At 47.0% G+C, this 22,459-nt stretch overlaps 1 protein-coding gene across 4 annotated transcripts in view; it reads right to left on the bottom strand.

Moving 5' to 3' along the window:
* Positions 1–5,443: 5,443 nt before the first annotated feature.
* The window catches only part of LOC134329205 (adhesion G protein-coupled receptor L1-like), a 38,943-nt gene continuing 21,927 nt past the window's right edge, over positions 5,444–22,459 (bottom strand). Inside the window, exons 5-25 of one of the 4 annotated variants that reach the window (XM_063010397.1) lie at positions 20,404–20,611; positions 18,434–18,698; positions 18,016–18,343; positions 17,639–17,929; positions 17,451–17,554; positions 17,180–17,365; positions 17,057–17,095; positions 15,760–15,940; positions 15,035–15,157; positions 14,275–14,480; positions 14,018–14,191; positions 13,723–13,932; positions 12,258–12,478; positions 12,114–12,180; positions 11,934–12,025; positions 11,675–11,843; positions 11,455–11,598; positions 11,268–11,361; positions 9,999–10,121; positions 9,868–9,885; positions 5,444–9,095 (exon numbers count right to left, since the gene is read on the bottom strand). In XM_063010397.1, coding sequence (XP_062866467.1) covers positions 8,269–9,095; positions 9,868–9,885; positions 9,999–10,121; positions 11,268–11,361; positions 11,455–11,598; positions 11,675–11,843; positions 11,934–12,025; positions 12,114–12,180; positions 12,258–12,478; positions 13,723–13,932; positions 14,018–14,191; positions 14,275–14,480; positions 15,035–15,157; positions 15,760–15,940; positions 17,057–17,095; positions 17,180–17,365; positions 17,451–17,554; positions 17,639–17,929; positions 18,016–18,343; positions 18,434–18,698; positions 20,404–20,611 — 4,070 coding nt within the window. In that variant the 3' untranslated portion in view covers positions 5,444–8,268. Of the gene's footprint in view, positions 9,096–9,650; positions 9,702–9,867; positions 9,886–9,998; positions 10,122–11,267; positions 11,599–11,674; positions 11,844–11,933; positions 12,026–12,113; positions 12,181–12,257; positions 12,479–13,722; positions 13,933–14,017; positions 14,192–14,274; positions 14,481–15,034; positions 15,158–15,759; positions 15,941–17,056; positions 17,096–17,179; positions 17,366–17,450; positions 17,555–17,638; positions 17,930–18,015; positions 18,344–18,433; positions 18,699–20,403; positions 20,612–22,459 lie in introns of those variants that run through there. The other 3 variants (XM_063010395.1, XM_063010398.1, XM_063010396.1) reach the window with 3 other exon arrangements.

Below are 22,459 nucleotides of genomic sequence, written 5' to 3'. Positions count from 1 at the left end.
GGGCGTGCAATATTATTCAGCCCCCTTGCGTTAATACTTTGTAGCGCCACCTTTTGCTGCGATTACAGCTACAAGTCGCTTGGGGTATGTCTCTATTAGTTTTGCACATCGAGATACTGAAATTTTTGCCCATTCTTCCTTGCAAAACAGTTCGAGCTCAGTGAGGTTGGATGGAGAGCGTTTGTGAACAGCAGTTTTCAGCTCTTTCCACAGATTCTCGATGGGATTCAGGTCTGGACTTTGACTTGGCCATTCTAACACCTGGATACGTTTATTTGTGAACCATTCCATTGTAGATTTTGCTTTATGTTTTGGATCATTGTCTTGTTGGAAGATAAATCTCCGTCCCAGTCTCAGGTCTTTTGCAGACTGCAACAGGTTTTCTTCCAGAATGGTCCTGTATTTGGCTCCATCCATCTTCCCATCAATTTTAACCATCTTCCCTGTCCCTGCTGAAGAAAAGCAGGCCCAAACCATGATGCTGCCACCACCATGTTTGACAGTGGGGATGGTGTGTTCAGGGTGATGAGCTGTGTTGCTTTTATGCCAAACATAACGTTTTGCGTTGTGGCCAAAAAGTTCGATTTTGGTTTCATCTGACCAGAGCACCTTCTTCCACATGCTTGGTGTGTTTCCCAGGTGACTTTTTATAGATATCTTTGAGAAATGGCTTTCTTCTTGCCACTCTTCCATAAAGGCCAGATTTGTGCAGTGTACGACTGATTGTTGTCCTATGGACAGATTCTCCCACCTCAGCTGTAGATCTCTGCAGTTCATTCAGAGTGATCATGGGCCTCTTGGCTGCATCTCTGATCAGTCTTCTCCTTGTTTGAGCTGAAAGTTTAGAGGGACGGCCGGGTCTTGGTAGATTTGCAGTGGTCTGATACTCCCTTCATTTCAATATGATCGCTTGCACAGTGCTCCTTGAGATGTTTAAAGCTTGGGAAATCTTTTTGTATCCAAATTCGGCTTTAAACTTCTCCACAACAGTATCTCGGACATGCCTGGTGTGTTCCTTGGTCTTCATGATGCTCTCTGCGCTTTAAACAGAACTCTGAGACTATCACAGAGCAGGTGCATTTATACGGAGACTTGATTACACACAGGTGGATTCTATTTATCACCATCAGTCATTTAGGTCAACATTGGATCATTCAGAGATCCTCACTGAACTTCTGGAGTGAGTTTGCTGCACTGAAAGTAAAGGGGCTGAATAATATTGCACGCCCCACTTTTCAGGTTTTTATTTCTAAAAAAAGTTTAAAATATCCAATAAATTTCGTTCCACTTCACAATTGTGTCGCACTTGTTATTGATTCTTCACAAAAAATTACAATTTCATATCTTTATGTTTAAAGCCTGAAATGTGGCAAAAGGTTGAAAAGTTCAAGGGGGCTGAATACTTTTGCAAGGCACTGTAGTGTAACAATACAGCCTCCAAATACCCCTCCAAAGGGGTTTCCGGTGGCTGCTTTTATTCAATGAGACTTACAACTTTGAGAGCACAATTCAAGCAAGGGTTAAGGATCTTGCTCAGGGGTCCAACAAACCTTCTGCTTACTAGTCCAGTACCTTAACCGATTATCTACCACTGCTCCAAAGGGTATAGGGAACTCTTGACTCTTGTGTAGTCTTAAAATTCTGAACACTCCCCTTGTCCTGAGGGCTCAAAGCGACCTGCCTTCACCAAACCCCCAAAATAATGCAGCTTAATTAAAGTTGGTATCGGTCAGTCCAAACTGAGCGTAATATTGCTAGAAAGCTAGCATGACCTAATCTTTACTGTCACCTCGTCTCCATATGTTCAGTAAAACCCTGGCAGGTCAGCTGATGGCAAACCTGGAAGCACACGTCATGGGTTTTCACACCCGCCGAGCAGAATGTGGAAGTCTAAAGCGCCACATCTGCGGAGAACTGCTGCTCGTAGTTCCTGATTTGTAACAGACCGTGTACAACCCCGATGTTTTTCTATAAGCCAAAATGACAGATTTACAGTCCTTGATTCTATAAGCTTTCACAAGGTATGCCATGTATGCCACGTCTACGCTGGTACCAAGCATATTTCTAGGAACCTGAGACATTTTGTACTTGTTTTGTAGCTTGATGATGTGCAGATAAACACCGTCTTCGATAGGTTTGATAGTCACCTCGCCGGAACGTCTCCCCATCCAACCCTTCCTTTGTGTCCTCCCTTCCTAGATTGCAATCAGTGATCACCCCCCACCTCATCCAGACCTGGGCATCATATCTGATGGGTGAGATGGGTGCTAGAGTACTGAAGGTGCAGGTCAGACTTACTGCATTGTTCCAGTTCCAAAGACCAATAGATAGAAAGAATAGAACGCCTTTATTTGTCATATATACATATACAGACATACAGTACAACTGGAGCTGAGAGGGTTAAGGGCCTTGCTCAAGGGCCCAACAGTGGCTGAATGGCAGAGCTGGGATTCAAACTCTCAACCTTTCAGTTGATAGCCCAAAGCTCTACCCACTAGGCTACCACTGTCCTGATACCCCAAGAAGCTGATTGACTCCAGACCTGTAGCACTGACTTCATACCTGATGAAGTCGATATAGAGGCTTGTGATTGGTCACCTCAGGACACTTGTGGGAACGGCACTGTAAAGGTTTCAGACAAATCATGATCCTAGATACTCGGGGCAGCATGGCCGCTCGGCACTGTCGCCTCACAGCAAGAAGGTCCTGGGTTCCATTACCAGGTGGAGCTCTGGTATCCTCCCACGAGGCTGCAGACATGCGCTCAGGCTGATTGAAGATACAAAATTGGCCGTGACAGTGAATGGAACCAAGCCATAGTCTAGTGGTTAAGGCCTAGTAATCAGAAGGTCACTGGTTCAAGCCCCACCACTGGGGATTTTCTAAAAGAGTCTTGGGGGATGCCTAAAGACAAATTTAGACATTCACCAGTAAAGTAAAATGGATTAGATCACATTAGAGTCTTGTTTGTTGCTTTCACTGCTGTCCAGGTTGTTGACTAGCTCATTGACTAGCTCATTGTCCAAAAATCTGCGTTGGAAATCCCCTCAGTCATGACGAAATATTTCGGTAACATTCCATGTTTACACTTGGAGGTATTTGCATTGTTATTGTAATGTAGTTTCACTTTCCTGGAGGTTTGTTCCTCTTTGCTAGTTCCAGTCGCTCGTACTATTTTAAACGGTGCTAAATTTGTCCAGTGTGCAATGTGACATTTATAAACATATGACACACCATTAAATAGCTTAAATAACCACATTATATATATATACACATAATAATAACCACGTTTATGTATGAAATACAATCACATTCTAGTTGTTTTTACACAAAAATCGATTATAATAGGACGAATTTAGTTATAATATTGGAGAATACACCGAGAGTCGATTCCTAAAGGAGTCAAATAAGCAACTCTGCGCTTTGTTAACAGGGAGTCGGCTCCTAACGCTTGGAGTCGATTCAACTCTGAAATCGATTCGGCTCAATGTTAACGGACTATTTTACCTCAGAAAGTGACACATTTTTACCTTATATCATAATTTACACCATAAATACAATATTCTGATAATAAATAAGTCAATAAATAGGAAAATAAAGCAGCAAAAACGTAGATAAACTTGCTTAATGTGGAAGCTTGTGTTAGCCGTGCTAAGCTAATTTAGCTAACGTTAGGTGCACTCTTTTATTCCCAGTTTAATAGTTTGTAAAATCAATAACTGAATAAATAGTTAACAGTGTTGCTCATTATTATATAATACATTCAATATGAAAACACATAAATAAATACATTTCCCATTTAAACTACTAAATAATACAATTTAAATCAGTGTGTCCCTTTATGTACGCAAATATATTAAAACTGTTTTTTATTAATTATTTCTTTCTTAGTTCTTTATTTATTTAGTCTTTTTTTTTATCATCCATTCATACCAACCATATTATTCTAACACTAACATAATTCACCTGCTACCTCAAACCTGGGTGCAAAAGTATTGGGACGCCCCTTCTAACGATCAAATTCAAGTATTTCAGTCACAACAATTACTAACAGGTGTAATAAATCACTCATAAAACCCCTTACAATTATATTTCATCTAAGAACTAACATTTATTATTTGTTAAAATATATTAGGACACCTGAATATGAGCTGGACACCCCATTTAATATCACCCACTCTTCTGAGAAGCCTTTCTGCAAGACCGTGGAGTGTGTGTGGGAATTTGTGCCCATTCAGGGAATAGATTCAGTCAGATTGGGCACTGATCTTGGAATGGAATCCAAGATTAATTCGTCCCAAAGGTGCTGAGTCGGGTTGAGACTTGAACTGAAGCTCATTTGTACTGTTGCCACACTGTCAAAAGCGTAACATTATTATCATTGCCAATGGATGTGGAAGAAACAACTAAATTCAGTTAGAAGGGGTGTCCATACTTACGTTGGGATAAATTGTTATTAGGATGTAGTTAGTCTGATTTAGTTTAGCAAAGCAGGCTGTGTCCCATTCCTTTATTTTCACCGACCACTTCATCCTGTGCGGAGTCGTAGTGGGTGTGGCGCCACCTGGAAACACTGGCAGAGCACAGGGCACCAATCCACCACTGACTTCATTTAGAGCATCCATAACAACTTCTGCATCTGTTTAGGAGGTGAGAGGAATACCTGTAGGTTACCCGTGCAGCCAGATGTCCCTCAGACGGTGACCAGAGGTGAGGATCGAATCCAGGTTCTGCTGTTCCACTAGGCCACCTAGTAACTATTGTATTTGTAATTTGTGTGGTTTGTACACTATTCTAGGGGTGGTGGTGGTGGGCACAAGGTAATTTATCAAATGTATTGGGGAGCAATGCCAAGATAAGCTGTAATGCTACTATATTGTTGATGATTGTTGATGTACAAGACAAGACCGCCCTCTGGTGTCACAATTCAACACTGCAACATTGCCCTACTACTCATACTACACCCTGCCTTAATCAACTACATAGTATTAGTATTTTATAATGGTATATGTTCATATTTATAGCATATTTATAGCATTTAGCAAGTACTTACCTTTTTACTTTGGGTGGAAATGGTGACACTGTTGATGAAATGGCTCTAAACTAGTAATTGTTAGCCAAGACAAGAAGGACACCAGCTTCTGAAGGACATTTCCAGTTGTTCCAGCTATTGTCTGTGACTCCAGTTTCCAGAAACACTAGGCTAATATGATATGAGCATGACTACAACTAAAAGTCTCAGGTAAAGTATCTGGACGGCTGACCATGAGCTTGGTTCATTTTAAATCCCAGACTATAAAAGTCTCCAATCTTCTGGGAAGCCAAGTTTACCTGGCTTGTATTCCATCCCAAGTCCAATTCAGACCAAGGGTGTTGAGGTCAGAGCTTCCTGATAGTCTACAGTACTCTAAGTTAAACGCTTGGCAGAAGACCAGTCCTCAAATAGTGGATGGGTTTTATTTTATTTTTTTCTTATAAAAACACATTTCTCGTCTATGTCGTTAACAAAACCCTGTCCTTCTGTTACCTGCTTGAAAAGGGAGGAAAAGAAAGTAAAAAGTAAAAGACAAAGCAGGAAAACGTGGGGAAGTAAGGGAAGGACTGAGGGGGAGACGGGAAGAACGAAGTGGAATATAGACTATAGAGGAAGAGAAGATACAGAATCGTCCACATCACCTACACATCCGTTTACGTTACTTGTTCGTGACTTTCGGTAGATACGTATTACAAGAGTTTCAATCGCTTCCCTCGTCTGCTATATACACCAGGAACACAACAGAATCGCTCTTGTGGTCGTGACAGCATTCACAGTCTAGAAAACAGTTAGGGAACGAAGCCTCGAGCTCAGAACCGTTCAGCCGAGGCTTGTAGAGGTCCGTCAGGTCCGTCGTTCCTGCGTTTGTCTGTTTGTTTATTCGTAACCGAGCAGGTCAGAGTTCAAACTCCTGCTCCGTCGCGACGAAGAAAAAAAAAAAAGTACTTGTGTGTGTACGAGATTTTTGGCAATGTCAAGTCTTTTTTAGTCCAGTTACTCTTGACAAAGTCGTCACATTCTTCAAAACGGTTTGGGGACAGGAAACGAACAAGCAGTACACGGAACGAAACGATCGCGGCGCCGATCCACCACTCCACCCTGAGAAAGACCGAGAGGACACGGAGAGATGGAAGCACGGGCTCCGTTCACACTGCAGCCAGGAGTGGCTTCAATCGGACCCCCTAATTCACACGGGGAGGAGATTTGTCTGTGTAAACGGCTTACCAATTTGGCTGGGCGATCCATAGTGCCAGGGTTCAATTTACAGACTACTTGGAAGGACAAGGGTCTCGGTTGCTTAGCATTTTACCGCTTACACTGCCATGTCAGAGCCAGACTGCCGTTTCAGGTTCAAGATGCCTAAACTGGACCCCGAAAATAAGGGCACCTGCTTAAACCTTTACACAGTACATAGACAGTTCCCCCCCAGTTGATTTCAATTGATGTCAGAACACTTATTGATGCGTCTGTTTTGAAGGCAAGGCAACTGGTATTTGGTTACACTCTGGTTGAATCTTTGACCATTTTTGGTTTTCTAGAGGGGACTTGACTTACCTCTACATGGTTAAGGTGGGGTGTTTGGGAAAACCATTCCAAAATCCTAATTTCAGCTTGATTTAGCACTTGATGCTGATGGCTGACTATGGGGAGTGCCACTTTTAACTGTATTTGACCATTTGGGAAAGAATCTGTTTGGTTTTTCCATTGACGTCTATGCCATGTAGTAGATGATTTAATCCAGAGTGACTTACAACTGCGTAACCAAGTAAAATCCCAGCCAGTGAGCGCCAAAAGCTCAACAATGGCAGCCTGGAAGTGGGGGAGCTTGATCAAGTGCTCTTCCAATTACTAGTCCATTACCTTAACTGTATACCTGACCTCACAGTGGGTGTTTTTAAAAACCTTGTGCCTTGCTGTCTACTGCCTACACAGGCAGCATCAGATGCTCCCTCGTTATCCAGCCACAATACCGTTCGAATTCAAGGTACCTCACTAGGCAGCATGTCAAGGTATCTAAGAATTCGAGCAGCCTCCTTCTCAAGAGCTTGCGTAGGATGACGTAAAATGCAGTCTATGTAGAGAGAGAGCTAGGTTTTCGAACGCACCCTATGTCACTTTTTTGGACTAAACGTTGGTGGTGCATACCGGTCCCCTAAAAAGGGTACGGAAGGTTCTGACTTCAACTGTCGCTTGGGTAACTTAGGTAACTGCCAACTGTGCCTCTGAAGTCTTCTATCTCTACATCAGTCTTACTTTACTTAAGATCGATTGCCTTTAAATTTGTCACCGTATAGAATATAAACCGAATTAAAGGGAAGTTTAGACGTTTGCTGTGTGAACAAAGCCCGGCGGATGAGATCATAATTATGAGAAACGGATGCGATACGAGGTACAGATAATACAGGTTGTCAGAATATGCATTAACGATGGAAGGAAGAGAGACAGCGTTGGATGGCAGTGAGACGGTCAGGGTGGGTGTGGAGGTGACCAAGAGACAGAGACTCAGAGGAGGAAGCCATTATCATCGTGATTGGGCTGGATGTGCTTTTTTCAGGTTGCACCGTGTCCATTCACAGTCGTTACTCACGAATACTGTCGCTATCGCTATTTTGTTAGCATCTTATAATTAGCCCTGTGTTATCTGCGGAATGGAACGGCCATATGAAGCACCTGCGTTGGATCAGTAGTTGTGCATTTTTTCCCCACTATTCTTAAAAACAAGTTGGGCAGTGGTAGCTTGGCGGGTTAATGTTTTGAGCTAGCCAGAATCGTCAAACAGCCATCGTCAGTCCCTTAATCGAGACTCTTGGCGCTCAACTGCTCAGCTTTGTGCTTGAGTTGTATCTTAAGAGGTTTTAAGATGTTTCCGCAACTTGCTTGGCGCGGCATGGTAGCATAAACCACACAGGCGGAACCCTGGGTGCTGGACTGGTAGCTAGCTGGTAAGAGATGACTAGAAAGGTCATAAAAGGTCTTCCTAGAGCTTCTTAGAGTCCTGTAAACTATAGCTAATGCTCGATTTGCTATTTTGGGCACTCTTGAAAGGTTCTTTGTCGATAAAAGTAAGGGAATTCTGTAAAACCGAGGTCAGATTCCGGCTTTGCTAGTGGGACTAAATTGTAAACTAACTTGTGTACATCAGCAAAGTACAAAAGTAACAGATGATAATGACGATGGGGTCAATTCCCCTTTTCCTCCCCTAGATCTCCATGTCCTGGTCACCAGCGCCCTAGTCACAGACTAGTCACCAGCTGCATCTGTCCATCGGCCTCTCCGTGGCCGGCGTCCAGCCCCAGCCTGGCTTCCTCATTGGTCCGTCGCGGAGGGGGCTGGTAGAAAGCAGAGACGTGGGCGTGTCTCCCTGTGCTGAAGTATAACTCGTCAGGAGGCAGGGCTGAATGAGGTTCAGTCCCCAACCCTTCCGGGCTGCTGTCGGGATACGACGAGTCCCTGTCTCGTGCGTACAGGGAGGAGGAGTCGGGCCCGACTCCGGCCACGCTGTCCGTAATTTCGGCTGAGAAGCTTTCCGAATCCTCCTCGCTCTGGTAGAACACTGATTGCACATGCTCCAGGAGACGGGGCTTCTCCGGGTGGTGGGGTTTATCCGGGATACGTGGTTTCTCAGGCAGTCGGGGCTTCTCCAGCCCCTTGTAAAGCGGCTCTTCGTCATCCTGCGGAGGCGGCGGGGGCGGGCGGGGGAGAGGACGCTGAGGGGGCTCTCTGTGACCCATCGACGCGGTGGCGTAATCCCGCGGCTCTGGGGTAGTCTCGGTGGTATTATTAGACTTGGCATAGCGATCGCTGGAAGGTCGCAGATTGCTCTGCACCAGCTCAGAAATGATCATCTTCTCCAGCGCCGCGGCGTCCGACAGATTCCTGCGCAGGCCACCTGGAGGCTCCGCCCCTCTCGGGGTTAAAAGGGCGGGGCTGACATCTCCAACCGCAACGCTGCCGAGAAGGTCGGAGCTGCCACCGTGTACCGAGTAGCTGTTGTTGTAGTTTCCGTTCAGCCGGACCGGCTCCAGACCGCAGGATTCACGACTGTGAGAAAGAGTGCCCTCTATAGGACAAAAAGAGAACAGCCATATTAGCAATTCACAGTCAAATCCAAAAGTCTAAGCCTCCCACAGAGAGCTGTTTTATGCGAATGGTACAGATTTGTGGTTTGTGGTTTGTGGTTCATGCAATTTCAAAGACTTGGCCACTACGCCTGTGACCAGAAGTGGTGCTATTTTATGCATTAATTAAAAATATGGAGCTGATGGAAGCTCATGAAATGACTTACTACCACCAGTGCAAAGCTTACGTACACTATACGGACAAACGTATTGGGACACCTGACCATGAGCTTGTTGGACATCCCCATCCGCTCCCACTTTGCTTTGTAGCTTTAAAATCATCCACTTTTCTGGGAAGCCTAGTGGATTCTGAGCCAATTCAGGCAATAGTGTCAGTAGGGTCAGTCAGGCACTGATGTTGGGTAGAGACCAGAGCTCTGTGTAGTCAACTGGAGCAACTGGAGAACTCATAAAACCCCGGTCTCTCTCTCTGGATTCTTGATCCTCCACCTAGAGCTCAAGGAAGACAAGCACCCAAGTGGTGGAACAAACGTCCCCTGTTCATCAAACATCCGAGTCTCTGGCTGACCCGCCTCTTTACTAAGCACCTGTTAGCAGTCGATGTGGCAGAAACCAAATCCAATCGTTAGAAGGGGTGTCCACATACTTCTGGCCATACAGTGTGTATTACACGACAACAAGCAGAACCAGTCACGACGGATGAAATGATCGAGTGCATGGAATAAAAAATGACAGAAATATAAAGTCCCATACTTGAATTTCTGAAGGTGCCTACAGACCAGAAACAGAGAGACAGATGAACAACAGACAGATACAGAGATAGGAAGACAGAGAAACAGACAGATCTGTCTATCTTTCACTTAGAAGTGGGTACAAACACTGACCGGTGGAGTTGAAGACGGCCGGCGAGGACGGGTTGAAGGTTTCAGCCAGCAGCGTGTTATAAGGGGATGATCCGGAGTGAGTCTGCAGCACCGGATTGGCCAAAAGATGATTACCCATAGTTCCTGAAACAAAAGATTTTATTATAAGCATCATGTCCTAGGGTCGGCTGCAGAAGCAACGGGAAGACGTCCTTGGGAACAGTGACCTTGCAGAAGCTGGCTCAGTAGCACTATCGGAGTATGTCAGGCAGTGATGAGAGGAATGGCATACCGCTATGCTCAATTAAGCAAACCAACACTAGACTCAGGAATCCAGGAGGCAGGAGGCACCCTCTTTTAGATGCTTTTACCTGCAGTGACCTGGCACGAAGTGCAGTTTGGAGAGAGCTAGTGTCCTTGTGTCACCTGTTCACCCTTATTCTCCAAGGATGGTAGCTGGTGATTGGCAGGGAATTGTTAATGACCACTTATGGAAGGTCTTTGAAGGACACTGGTCATATGGAAATGTGAAACTACAGTATGTTGGGCAGTGCTGCAGAACTGATAGCAGTAGTAAGCAGGACTTTAGGGTGTGTCTGTTAGATTCTGAGCCAAGGTCAGTCAGGCACTGTTGTTGGAAGGGAAGAGAAGGCCTGAAGTCTTGAGATGGGTGGAGCAACTAGTCAAACCATGTCTATATGTCTACCTTAGAGACCTGTACCACACAACCTTCACTAGTCTCTCACTCTGGATTCTTGATCCTCCAACTAGAGCTCAAGGAAGTCTGGCATCAAGACTCTTTTCTGTACTAGCACCTAAGTGGTGGAACGATCGCCCCCCTGTTTGTTTGTTTGTCTCCGAGGACATCTTCAAGACCATGGATAGCCACCATCAGCTCGTTCAGAAAAGGTACAAGGGACTTCAGAACCATGGACAGTGACATTGCACCCACTAAACCATAATTTAGTTTCAAACTAAAACTAAGTTCAGCTTATCAAGTGCAGGTATAGGAACTGCAGGCCTATAGCAAACATGAAGAGCCTGGTCAAGGCAGCAAAACCCGGCCTTCTTCAAAACCCTGTAGGATCTTCTTTTTCTTCTTTCAAAACTACTGCCTAGGGGACAATGCCACCTTAACAAAATAAGGTACTTCTCACCATATAGTGACACTTAAGTCCAGAGTCTATAGCCTAGCACACAAGAAGCTCATGACGTAAAATGCTGACTGACCAGACAAGTGTGGTGGAAATCTGGACAGGGTAATCAAGCATTAGGAGATAAAGGTGTTACCTCTATTAAGGGTGGGTGTGTTGTTGAGATCAGCCATGAAGGAAGACTCGGTCTGCCTGCGAACTGTATCGTTCCACATCCTCCGGATACGGCTCTGAACACAAGCAGACAAACACAGAGGGTAACGACCCATGCTCATGTTAAAATTTTGCTCTAGGATATCTAGGATCGCTACCGAGTGTGTTACCTGTCTGTGCGCTGGGACATGTCTCGATTGGCCTCCGCTGTAGTAGCGGTTGTTGCCGCGGTGGGCAGAGCTCTTGATGGAACCGGAGGAGACGTGGCCACAGCAGGATGACTGACGGAAACATTTAGCATAGTCCTTCTGTACCTAGACCCAAATCAACGTCAATACGATGTATACGGTAACTATAATAACTTCATAACAATTGATAAGAGTCGAGAACCTTTTTCTGCAGGGCGCAGTGGAAGATAAAGATGAAGAGGCCATGCAGGGCATTGAAGGAGGTAAAGAGGTAGGCCATGAGTGCACTCTTCTCGCTGATGAAGAGGAGGCCGAAGATCCACGTCAACGTCACCAGCAGAAGGAGAGTGACCGAACATACAGTCCAACACCTAACAGAGGGTATAGTTCTACACAATAAAATCATTCGGGAGCACTTCTTACCTCTAACCCAGCCCCCATGACCCTAACAAGCCTCGTACCTGATGTTGTCGAAGCGGCTGGAGTCGGGTTTGAGCACCGTGGAGTGGCGGATCATCCTGTGCACTGTTACCACCAGGACCACCAGATTTAGCTAGAAGACAAAGATCATTGTAAATAAAAATAACAATCAATTATCAATAATCGAGTAAAGTTGCATTAACCGGGTCGTTATTGCTTACCAGGATAACGAGGGAGACCGGGCCAATGAACAGCCAGATGAAGTAGTTGTCCACACGCAACCAGCAACTGCAAACAAAACGTGTTAAGACACTGTTCAGATCATGTCGAATTACGCTTGTTATTAAAAAGAAAACTAGACTCACGCAGTGGTACTGGAGTAGCTGGTGTAGTCGACGGATGCAGAGATGGCTACCACGAGCATGGGAAAGCCGTAGGCAGCCGTGTAGTAGTACTTTCTGCGCGAGGACGGACTCTCGAAGACCTCCACCAGGAGCACGTAGAGCTGCACGGCCTCGACGCACAACCAACAGAACACGGAGAGCAGCGAGAAGTGCAGCAGGGCAGCTAGCACCTGACATGCCACCTAGACAGACAGGGAAAGACATCATCCTCTATCGACCATCGCATTACTCCTCCCAATCTAGTCGTATCCAAATACCCGATTGCATTACGCTTTCCCTCTGCTGATGTTGACCTCTACTCCTGACTGAGGAGAGCCATGACTAACAGGGGCAGTTGTAGCCTAGCGGTTAAGGTACTGGACTAGTAATCAAAAGGTCGCTGGTTCAAGACCCACCGCTGCCAGGTTGCCACTGTTGGACCCCTAAGCAAAGCCCTTAACCCTTACTTGCTTGGACAATATACTGTCACAGTAGTGGATAAAAGCGTCGCCTAAATGCCGAAAACGTAAATGTAACACGCCCCCTCTGACAAGTGTGCAGCAGCCGACTGCATCTTTTCACCTGCACGAGGCGAGTTCATCAGCAGATCAGCTTTGTGTACGGAGAGACACACCCTGCAGGCGCCATCGATCGGCCAGCAGAGGTCGTAATTGCAGCAGTTATGAGGAACCCCTCCGGCACCCTCCCTGCGAACGAGCCAATCGTTGTTCCTGTTGGCGCCCACTGGTGTGCTGTGTTACCTGTGCATTGGACCTGGTCAACATCCAACGTGTAGTACGTGGTCCATGTCTCCTGTCTTGTTAGCCAAATTGTATCCTCATTGTTGTTACCTGATCTGAATTACCCAGTTTGCACTTCCTTTGGTATTGTTATGTAATCTAAACTCCCTGTGTTGTTACCTGACCTTTACCCGCCTCCCCCCCAGGATTTATCTGACTAGCTTTGCACCAACTGAGTCGAACTTGATCTTCATCCCATGTAGTTACCTGACCTTTCCCCCACTTACCGGTATGTAGAGTATTATCTAATCCTGTTACAACACACATAAACATCTGGGTGACAACTTGGCATGAAGATCAAGGAACAGCATGGTACAGAGATAACAACATAGAACTCACGGCATTACAATTCCATCCCCTGGGAGGTTTCTCAGTTGTTGTATCCTTTGTGTTGTATCTGATCTGCAGCCTTGAATTTGTACCTTATTTTTTAGTACTTTTAGTACTTATTTTTTTAGTGTTACCGTGTTTCTATTTGATTCTACAGTAGTTACCTGTATCATTACCTGGTCTTCGGTACCTTAGTTCCTACCTAATTTGCACCCCATTGAGCAAATTCTGCACCCCCTGTAACATCTAACCTAAGTTTAGATGCTGTTCTTATTCAGCCGGTGTCCCCCGTATTGTTGCTTTGAGCCTGTACTTACGGTGTACTGGGTCATCTCCATGCCGATAAGAAAAAGGAGCTGCGAGACGAAGAGGGTGAGGCACAGGTTCTTGTGGATGGTGGTGCGCTCGCTCTGCACGGCCCTCACGCAGCAGAAGGTGGAGATGCACAGCGCCAGACACACCAGGGAGATCACCATGCCCACCCAGGAGACCACAAACAGAACCAGAGCCTGCATGCCACCCGCATACTGAGAGAGAAACGAAACATCAAATCAGCATGAGAAGAGAAACCAAGGGAAAGAAAGCGGTACTGTGTGAGAAAGAGTGTCTTACTGCCGGTTTGTGGTGGTTCATGAGCAAACCGAAGTTGGTGAGGTGTGAGCAGGAGCAGGTGGTGTGTGTGTTGTTGCTGTACAGCAGCCTGCAGCCTTGAGATGACCACTGACCCGTCATCGAGCGCTCCGAGTAGTTCCAGAAGGAACAGTTCGGCCCAAAGTAGTTATCCAGCTGCAGGAATACACACAAAGTACTGACCAAACCGTGTCTCTTTGTGGGTGTCTTCACTCCCTCAAGTGTGTGTGTGCACGCACCTGGAGGTGTCTAAGTGTAAAGGTGACCGGCTCGGTCAGAAACACTCGACTGGACTCTTTATTCATGGAGGCGGAGATGACGTGAGAGTTGACAGCTAAAGTCCGCCCTCCTGGCTTCAGCTCAGCTTCTGTCTTTACCGTGGCATTTTGGGTGGACAGGAACGGACCCAGGTTCTTATAGAGGGCGAACACGACCTTCACCTGACCTGCAACCACAAAGCGTTGACGCTGGTCAATTCTCAACAAGTGCAAAAAGTTAGAAGTAGAAGAAAATAAGGATTTATAGGTCCAAACAACCAAGGACTTCATGGCCTGACTCCAAGGTGTGCACCACTCTTGACCAAGAAGCACAGGAACGTTGGACTGGAATACACCCCTGGAATTTGGACAGGGGACACAGTTCTATGGAGTGAGGAATCATTTCCCAAAGCAGTTCCTTGCTCAAGGGCCCAACATTGGCAACCTGGCAGTGGTGGGGATTGAACCAGCGACCTTCTGCTTACCAGTCCAGTACCATAACCGCTAGGCTACAACTGCCACAATCAAAACTGGAACTGTTTGCCCACGTGGATCAGAGGATCATCCAGGGCAAGAAAGGGAAGACTTATGACCAGAAGGATATGGTCACCATGGTCGAGCATGGAGGTGGCCCATCTTCTTTGCTCCTTGGTTTTCTTTTTTGGACATTCTCCAGTTTTGGGTTCTAACAATGCCGTACGAAGGGAAACCACCGGACACAGAGACACACGGAGGTACTGACCGTTGCGGCTGTACTGTTTGATGGTGGCCGCCGACAGATGAATGGTGCTGTCGCTGTCGTACGAGTGAGGGAAGAATAGATCCCTGACCTCCATCTCCGTGTTCAACACGTACACCTCCAGATCTAACACAAACACACATACACAATCAATACAAGTGTGAGGAAACACACTGAGGCTTAGACTAAGTGGCCCAAGTCTTTATTTCCACATGTGTTCCAGATGTGGACGACAGCTTAACGATGACCTGATGGCTACCCTTTTAAACCGTGGTCTCTCAACTATGCCAAGGGGGTTGCCACACTATATGGACAACAGTATTGGAACTACTGGTGTTTCAGCTACAACAAATTGCTAACAGGTAATAAATCAACATTGTAGCAACCATTTAGGGAAGGTCCTTTCCTGTTCCAGAATGGCTACATCCCTATAAAGACATGAAGAAGAGCTCGGTTTGACCTCAGCCCCACTCAACAGCTTTGGAATGAACTGGAACATCAATAGAGGAATTGTCCTTCAATAGGGGAACATTACACTGTATGGCCAAAAGTATTTAGACACCTGACTTTGAGCTTGTCGGATGTCCCAGTGACCACTATGTCATTCTTTTAGCATTTGTATGGCTGGCCACTGATGTTGGTCAAGAAAGCCTCAAAGCTGTTCAGTGGGACTCTGAGACGTCAGAACTTTTCTTAGACATGAGAAGTATTTTCCGACGGCATCTCACCAATGTTCGGTGCTCTCTCGCTGAACCGGCCTTCGTAAAGGTTGTTGGCAAGCAGGAAGGCGCCTTTCTCCATCACGTCCAGCAGCATGGTGGCTGTGTGAGACTGCTCTGTCATGTTTATGTCCTGCCATGAGTCCAGAGCTTCTCTGCTCAGAAGATTGTCCACCGTCTGCACCATCGCCTGCACAGAGACAGAGACAGGTGGGTGCTGAGCGGAGGTGATCAAGCAAACATGAGGCTCATCCACTTCTGCCCAGGTGTCTCGGCCTTGGGGTCCTGGGTTTGAAGACCCCACCCACTTAGCAGACTCAGTGGCCAATGTTGTCTGCTGCAGGCACTGTCAACTAGATGCTGCCCAGCCGAGATTGGAACCGGGGTGTTCAGAATCTCAGCGCTGGTGTGCTAACGGAATATCCCACTGCACCAACTGGCCGCCTAATCAGGGTTGCTTTGGGCACTGCAACATTCTGGACCGGGTGCAAGTCCATCATGGGTCAGTACATCACTTACTCACCCAGGTGATATTTCTCTTGGTTTGTGTTGGTTCCCTCCGGTCCTCCAACCTCCCGAAACATACTTTTGTATGCTAATGTCTTAGTGAGTGGCTCAGTGGGTGGTTGTTTTGTGCCCTGTGATAAATCGGTGACCTTTACAGTGATGTTTCCAGGTGTTTCCATGACCCCAATTGGCATGAACGAATGAATAAATAAATAGTAACACAAGACGATTCGACGATCCTGGCCGGGATCAGGTTATTAAAAATGAATCAATTATTCATGGATATTTATTCACTGAGCACTATTAGGAACACCTCACCGGTGTGTACAGTCATGGATTGCTGTCTCTCCCCTGTACCCCCTGTAACGGGCCTTTCTCAGCACTGAAATGACACTAAGGTGGTGCAGCAGTGTTGTTGGGATTTCTAAACACCTCAGTGCCAATTCTGGGAGGAGTATAGCATAGAGCTCCAACCCAAAATATAAAGCCAGAAGCGACACGTGATCAGAAGGACTAGAGACCACCTAGAGGTCCACCTACAACAGGGCATGTGTACCTAAAGGATTCTAATAGACTCCAGAACAACACACAGATCCTCCTACCAAACATCATCTACACAGTGATAGTCCTATGGGGTCTATGTGGTAGCACAGATCAGTAGTTGTATACCTACAAAATGCACCTGTTTATTAAGTAAAGCTTGATAGATGTGTGTCTCTGATAGGTGGACCAAATAAAAGAGCTCGTCGAGTGAACGTCTTATGGTTGGTGTGCTCATATTAATCATCTCTGTGCTTACCTGTATAAACGCTCTGCACGTTCTCTCTCGCTTCTGAAGCTGAAAGACAAACGAAGCGTTAAAAATTTTTTAAAATGTTTTTATCTCCATGCTAACTTCTTAGCCGTATTTTCAGAGGCGTACTTTGTTATAGTTGCGCGCCGCAGAGTCCTTGTTCCCGGGCCGCAGCGCCTGCAGCTGGAAGTCCAGAATGTCCAACAGCTGCTCCATCAGTTTCACGGAGGAAGTGATGTCGCCTGCGTAGACCCGCCCCCTGGTGTGATTGACGAGCACGGTGGCAATATGCGCCCCGTTCTCGCCACTCTTTATCTAGATAAGGATAACAGGAAAAGATAAATTAGACCACAATTTATAGGCATTATACGATATACATGACCTTCGATGAGAGACTGACCTTCTGAGCGATCTGGCTGACCCACGGTGACGTGCAGTTACTCAGGTCAGGACCTCTGGGGTTCCACGACACCTCATCAGACATACATTGATAAGAGGCTAAACCTGAAGGAGACAAACAAAGCATTCGAATAAGGAAAGGTTCACCCAGGTGCCAGTGTTAATGTCGACACTATGACACGTACTTACCCAGCGATCCTTTAGGGCAAGGTCTCTGGACGGTCTCTCCTCGATACGTTTGGGGCCACTGCACCCCACGACTCACTCTACCCTCACAAGTAGGCACACGAGGCCCTTGAGGCTGCTGTGGTGGGCGCATCGTCACCGGCACTGAGACCGTAATGGGCCGTCCTCTGTTTTTCGACCCGGCAGGATTGAAGGTTATGGAAAGAGGCGGGGTCGTGCTAAAGCCGAAGAACATGGTGGTGGAAAGAGGTGACAGAGCGGTGGTAGAGGAGAGAAGAGAAGTCGAGAGCGGGTCTGGAAGAAAGATAGACCAAGACAAACAGGTCACGATTATGTTCTTGTTATTATTTTTTTTCCCACATAAGGTCTCTCCCGGTTACCTGCAGTGGGTTGTGGAGGTCTAAACTCCAGTGGGTATCTCAGCACGTTGTAGTTGTTCCACACGTACAGCTGATTGTCTCTTGGGTTGTAGCTTATTGACGAGATGTGCTGGTACTGGTTTGGAAAGGCGATGTTTACGGGATCCGCCCTCTCACGCCGCGTGTCGTAGGAGTAGAGTATGTAGTCCCCGCCCGCCTCGCTGTCATCATCCTGGTACACCGAACGGACGGCATATAGGACTCCGCACGCCACGAACGCATCTGACGCCATGCGCTTTTCAAACCCTGTCTGCCATGTGCCCTCGAACCGCAACGTGTACGGGTTCACCTGCGTAAACAGGAAGACGCCCCGCCCAGTCAGAATGCGAGATTCAAGAAACGCTAGCAAATTACAGTACACAAAGTCGGCCATCGTCACCTGGCTGAGCACTATTCGTCCGTTGTTCTCTTCTGTGGCGTAGATGACCCACAGGCCGTGCTCGTCGACGGCGAGGTCGATGTCCGACTTGCCTCCCCAGCGGTACGGGGACGTGTCGTGGTAATTCGCGTTAGTGACGATGGCCTCCCCACTCTTGATGCGCGTTCGCAGGTCGTATTTCACGATGTTGCGCGTTCGTTCTTTGTTGTAGAACACGGCGCCGTCGTACACCACGAAGCCGGTGCCGTCCACTCGACTCGGCAACCTGAGAGTATAGTTATAAAATGAAACACTTTCCGAGTTCACTTCAGCTAGGGTTTTTTTATTTTTTAAATTTTTATTTTTTTAAATAAATTTAGTGCGTCCAATTTCATCCCATCTATCATCCTCTCATTAGTGCGGATTCCTGCTCCTGATTGGGGCTGACGAGGCCGTTCCACGCCTCCTCCGAAACGTGCACAGCCAATCGACCGTCTTATCACCCACACTTGACGAGTGTAGCGTGGCAGAGTACTGTGCACGGAGGATCACACACCCCGCCACACCCCCTCCCGTCTCCATACAGGCGCCACCAACCAGCCAGCAGAGGGCGCAACCGCCACGTTCCTGAGAGAGCATCCCTTACGGTCTCAAGTCCCGCCCCCAACCCGGACAACAGGCCAATCGTTGTCCATAGCCGCCCAGCCTCGACCGTGAAGGCAGAGCTGGATTCGAAACGACGCTCCTTCGAAATCCAGCCCTGGTTGCAGCGCGTGTCTTTTTACCGCTGCACCACCTGAGCGGCCAGCTAGGGGGGGTTTAGTGTACGCACAGCCCCGTACATGGAAGGGTTGGATGCATCACCAGGATTAAAATGATCAGCAGTTGGATCCACAGTAGATCCTCTGTTAATCATGTCCTCTGGCATCAATAAGTCTTGGCTGCCCAACTACCTGTCGAGGGTTGGTACTCTGGTAGCAAGGCTACCTGTGACACCCCTTGCTGTTTCAAAGATACTCCCAACCAGTCGTCCCCCAGTCTACTGCATTCGACACGTGAACTACAAGGGACTACCATCAGCCTACTCAAACATCTGCAGTTGGATCCACAGTAGATCCTCTGCTGGTCATCTGGCATCAATGAGTCTTGGCTGCCCAACAACCTGTCGACGGTTGGTGGCTCGTCCCTCCTGTGACCACTGTTGGTTGGTACTTAGCAAAGCTGCCTGTGACACCCCTTGCAACCAATCTGTCGATGGTTGGTGGCTCGTCCCTCCTCCGACCACTGTTGGTTGGTACCTTGCTGTTTCAAAGATACTCCCAACCAGTCGTCCCCCAGTCTACTGCATTCAACACGTGGACTATGAGGGACTACCATCAGCCCGACATCTAATCAATCCCTCAGCCTCACATGCACCAGCATTACGCTGTTTACGTCTCAATTAGCAGACAGCATACAGGCTAGCTAGTTAGCCTGTGGAGCAAATCTATTAAAGGTCAACCCACTTAGACATTAAGTAGACGATCTAGTTCCTTTTCAAGTGCCTGAAGAACTTCTCAAACATCTGCAGTTGGATCCATAGAAAACCCTCTGTTGGTCATCTGGCATCAAAGAGTCTTGGCTCCCAACAACTTGTCGACGGTTGGTGGCTCGTCCCTCCTGTGACCACTGTTGATTGGTACTCAGCAAGGCTACCTGTGACACCCCTTGATGTTTTGAAGATACTCCCAACCAGTCGTCCCCCAGGCTACTGCTTTTAACAAGTGAACTATGAAGGACTACCATCATCCTAAACATCTAATAGATCCCTCACCCTCTCATGTCCCAGTTTGCAGACAGCATACAGGCTAGCTAGTTAGCCTGTGGAGCCAATGTGTCAAAGGTCAACCCACTCAGACATTAAGACACATTAAGACAATATGGACGCTTTCCAGTGTGAGGATCAAACCTGGCCCCCAGTACCCATGTTGTATTTTTTAAGCTGCACTCACTTGTAGGTGGTGGTGACTCGGTCCTGTCTATAGTCGTCCCAGGACGCGTACTCGTACAGCGTGTCGGTACGGTACGGCGTCCACGGCATCACGTACAGCCTGTCTGCGGCCTGCAGCGGATCCTTGCACCACGCCCCCGACTGATGCTCCGCCTCCCGCACCAAACTCACCTCCAGCACGCCAATCAGAGCGCCCGGGCATACGAAGACTTGAAGGAGGCGAAGAACAGGGAACAAGAGACGGGAGACGGAAATACAGAGTGGTGAGTTGTACGGTAATCGAGTTGGGGGTTTTCGCTTTCTTATTTCTCATTTACATTCTCACTCTCTCCCTCACACACACACACACACCCGTACACACACACACACACTCTTGCATCACTAGTTGTACGGTGTGTGCTGCTTGCGTGAAGGAAAGAAGTATCATTAATTCAACAGTTCCAGTGTGAGTGAAAGTGAGTGCATGTCTGCGAGAGAGAAAGAAAGAGAGAGAAAGAGAGAGAGATGGCCAAAAGTTTGTGGACACCAAGCGCCTGAACGTCACTAATATTTATATGGAGGAACTACCTCCTGTCTAGACTTTTCTAGAGGTTTACTTTGTGGAGACTTCCCTCCAGTCATAATCGCATCTGTACAATCGGGCACTGATCTTATTTGCATTGGCCTGCTCACAATCTGAGTTCTAATTCTTCCCAAATGTGTTGAACAGTTGCATCGTGTGTTCTGGTGTCTATGGTGTGTTGTATCCAAAGTGATGGTTGGAAGCCCAGAATAACGGGTGACTTGTTGCTTCGGTTTGGAGTTGGTTTGGAACTCTGGTCTCTAGTCCACCAAGTGGCATGATGAACATCGCTGAGCTTTTCTGTACAATGTCTGTCCTTGATTGTATGCAGGTGGTAATCCGGCAGTCAGAAGGGGTGTCCACAAACCTTTGGCTCTGTAGTTTAGATAGATAGAAAGATAGATATTGTGCTACATGGTTAGTTGAGGTAGCATCAAAGGAGCAAGGGGGCAAGGGGCTACGCAACTGGAACTTCCTTCGGAGCCAATGAAATGCGGGTTAGTTAACAAGAAGGGACTCTATCGGCCGGAGCCTCTGACTCGAAATCGAATCGACCGAGGTCGTATCAAGGTCAAACACACTCTCCTGACAACAAACACACACGTACGACAACAGCAGGGCTTCAGGATGACGCCACTCATTACCGATACTACAAAAGAGAAGGTTGTTCTTTAATAAATGGACAGTTCGTCCCTGAGGGAGGCAAAGGAATGAACGGATGAATGGATAAACAGACGATCGAAAGCCAGAAAGATGAGCAAGAGTAGAAGAAAGCGAAGACACAACGGGGTCGGAATTGACGCCCAGTTTTAAAAGAGCAAACAAAAAGTCAGAAAGAAATAAAAATGTCTGTCTCGTCTACACCGAGAGTGTGTGGAAGGTGAGAAGAAGAGTGTCTGAGGGTGTTTGACTGCACGTTTGTTTTTTGGTAGGCTGAGAAAGAAAGAGCACGAGGCAAAAATGAAGGAGGAGGTTAAGTCAAACCGGACCACGTCACACGGGCCAGGGATTTGAGAAAGAGAAGAAACGAGTGATAGAAAGAGAGAGAATGAGAGAAAATAGGGCAGGGGGAGAGAGAGGGGGAAACTGTGGCGTTAACACGGTGTTTACCTTTTTGGTCCACTTCTACTCGGGCGTCGGAGAGAGAGAGGGAAGAAAGAAGGGGCAAAAGTGCCAGCCGAAAAAAAGAGAGAGAGAGAGGGAAGAGAAGACGGAGGAGAAAAAAGAGAGAGAATTCAATTCAGTTCACACAGCAGCCTTCTGATTTTGTTCAAGCTTCAAAGGTCAAGTGTTGAGCGTTAGCTATGTTTGGTGAAACCAGAGTACGTGAAAGACAGAGAGTGATAAATAGAGAGGGAGAGAGAGGGAGGGCAGGGTTCAAACTAACGGGTTTGAAGGGAGGGAACAGGGCACATCTAAAATCCTTCCAGTAGGTTTTATAATTTTTTTATCAATTTTTAGAAAGTACGTGATCGTGATGTTGTTCTGTTTTTTA

This window comes from Trichomycterus rosablanca, chromosome 15, assembly GCF_030014385.1.
Source record: "Trichomycterus rosablanca isolate fTriRos1 chromosome 15, fTriRos1.hap1, whole genome shotgun sequence".
In the NCBI taxonomy this organism is placed as follows: Eukaryota; Metazoa; Chordata; class Actinopteri; order Siluriformes; family Trichomycteridae; genus Trichomycterus; species Trichomycterus rosablanca.
The sequence above is the reverse complement of the archived record's forward strand: the minus strand, read 5'-3'. Positions and strand labels throughout refer to the sequence as shown.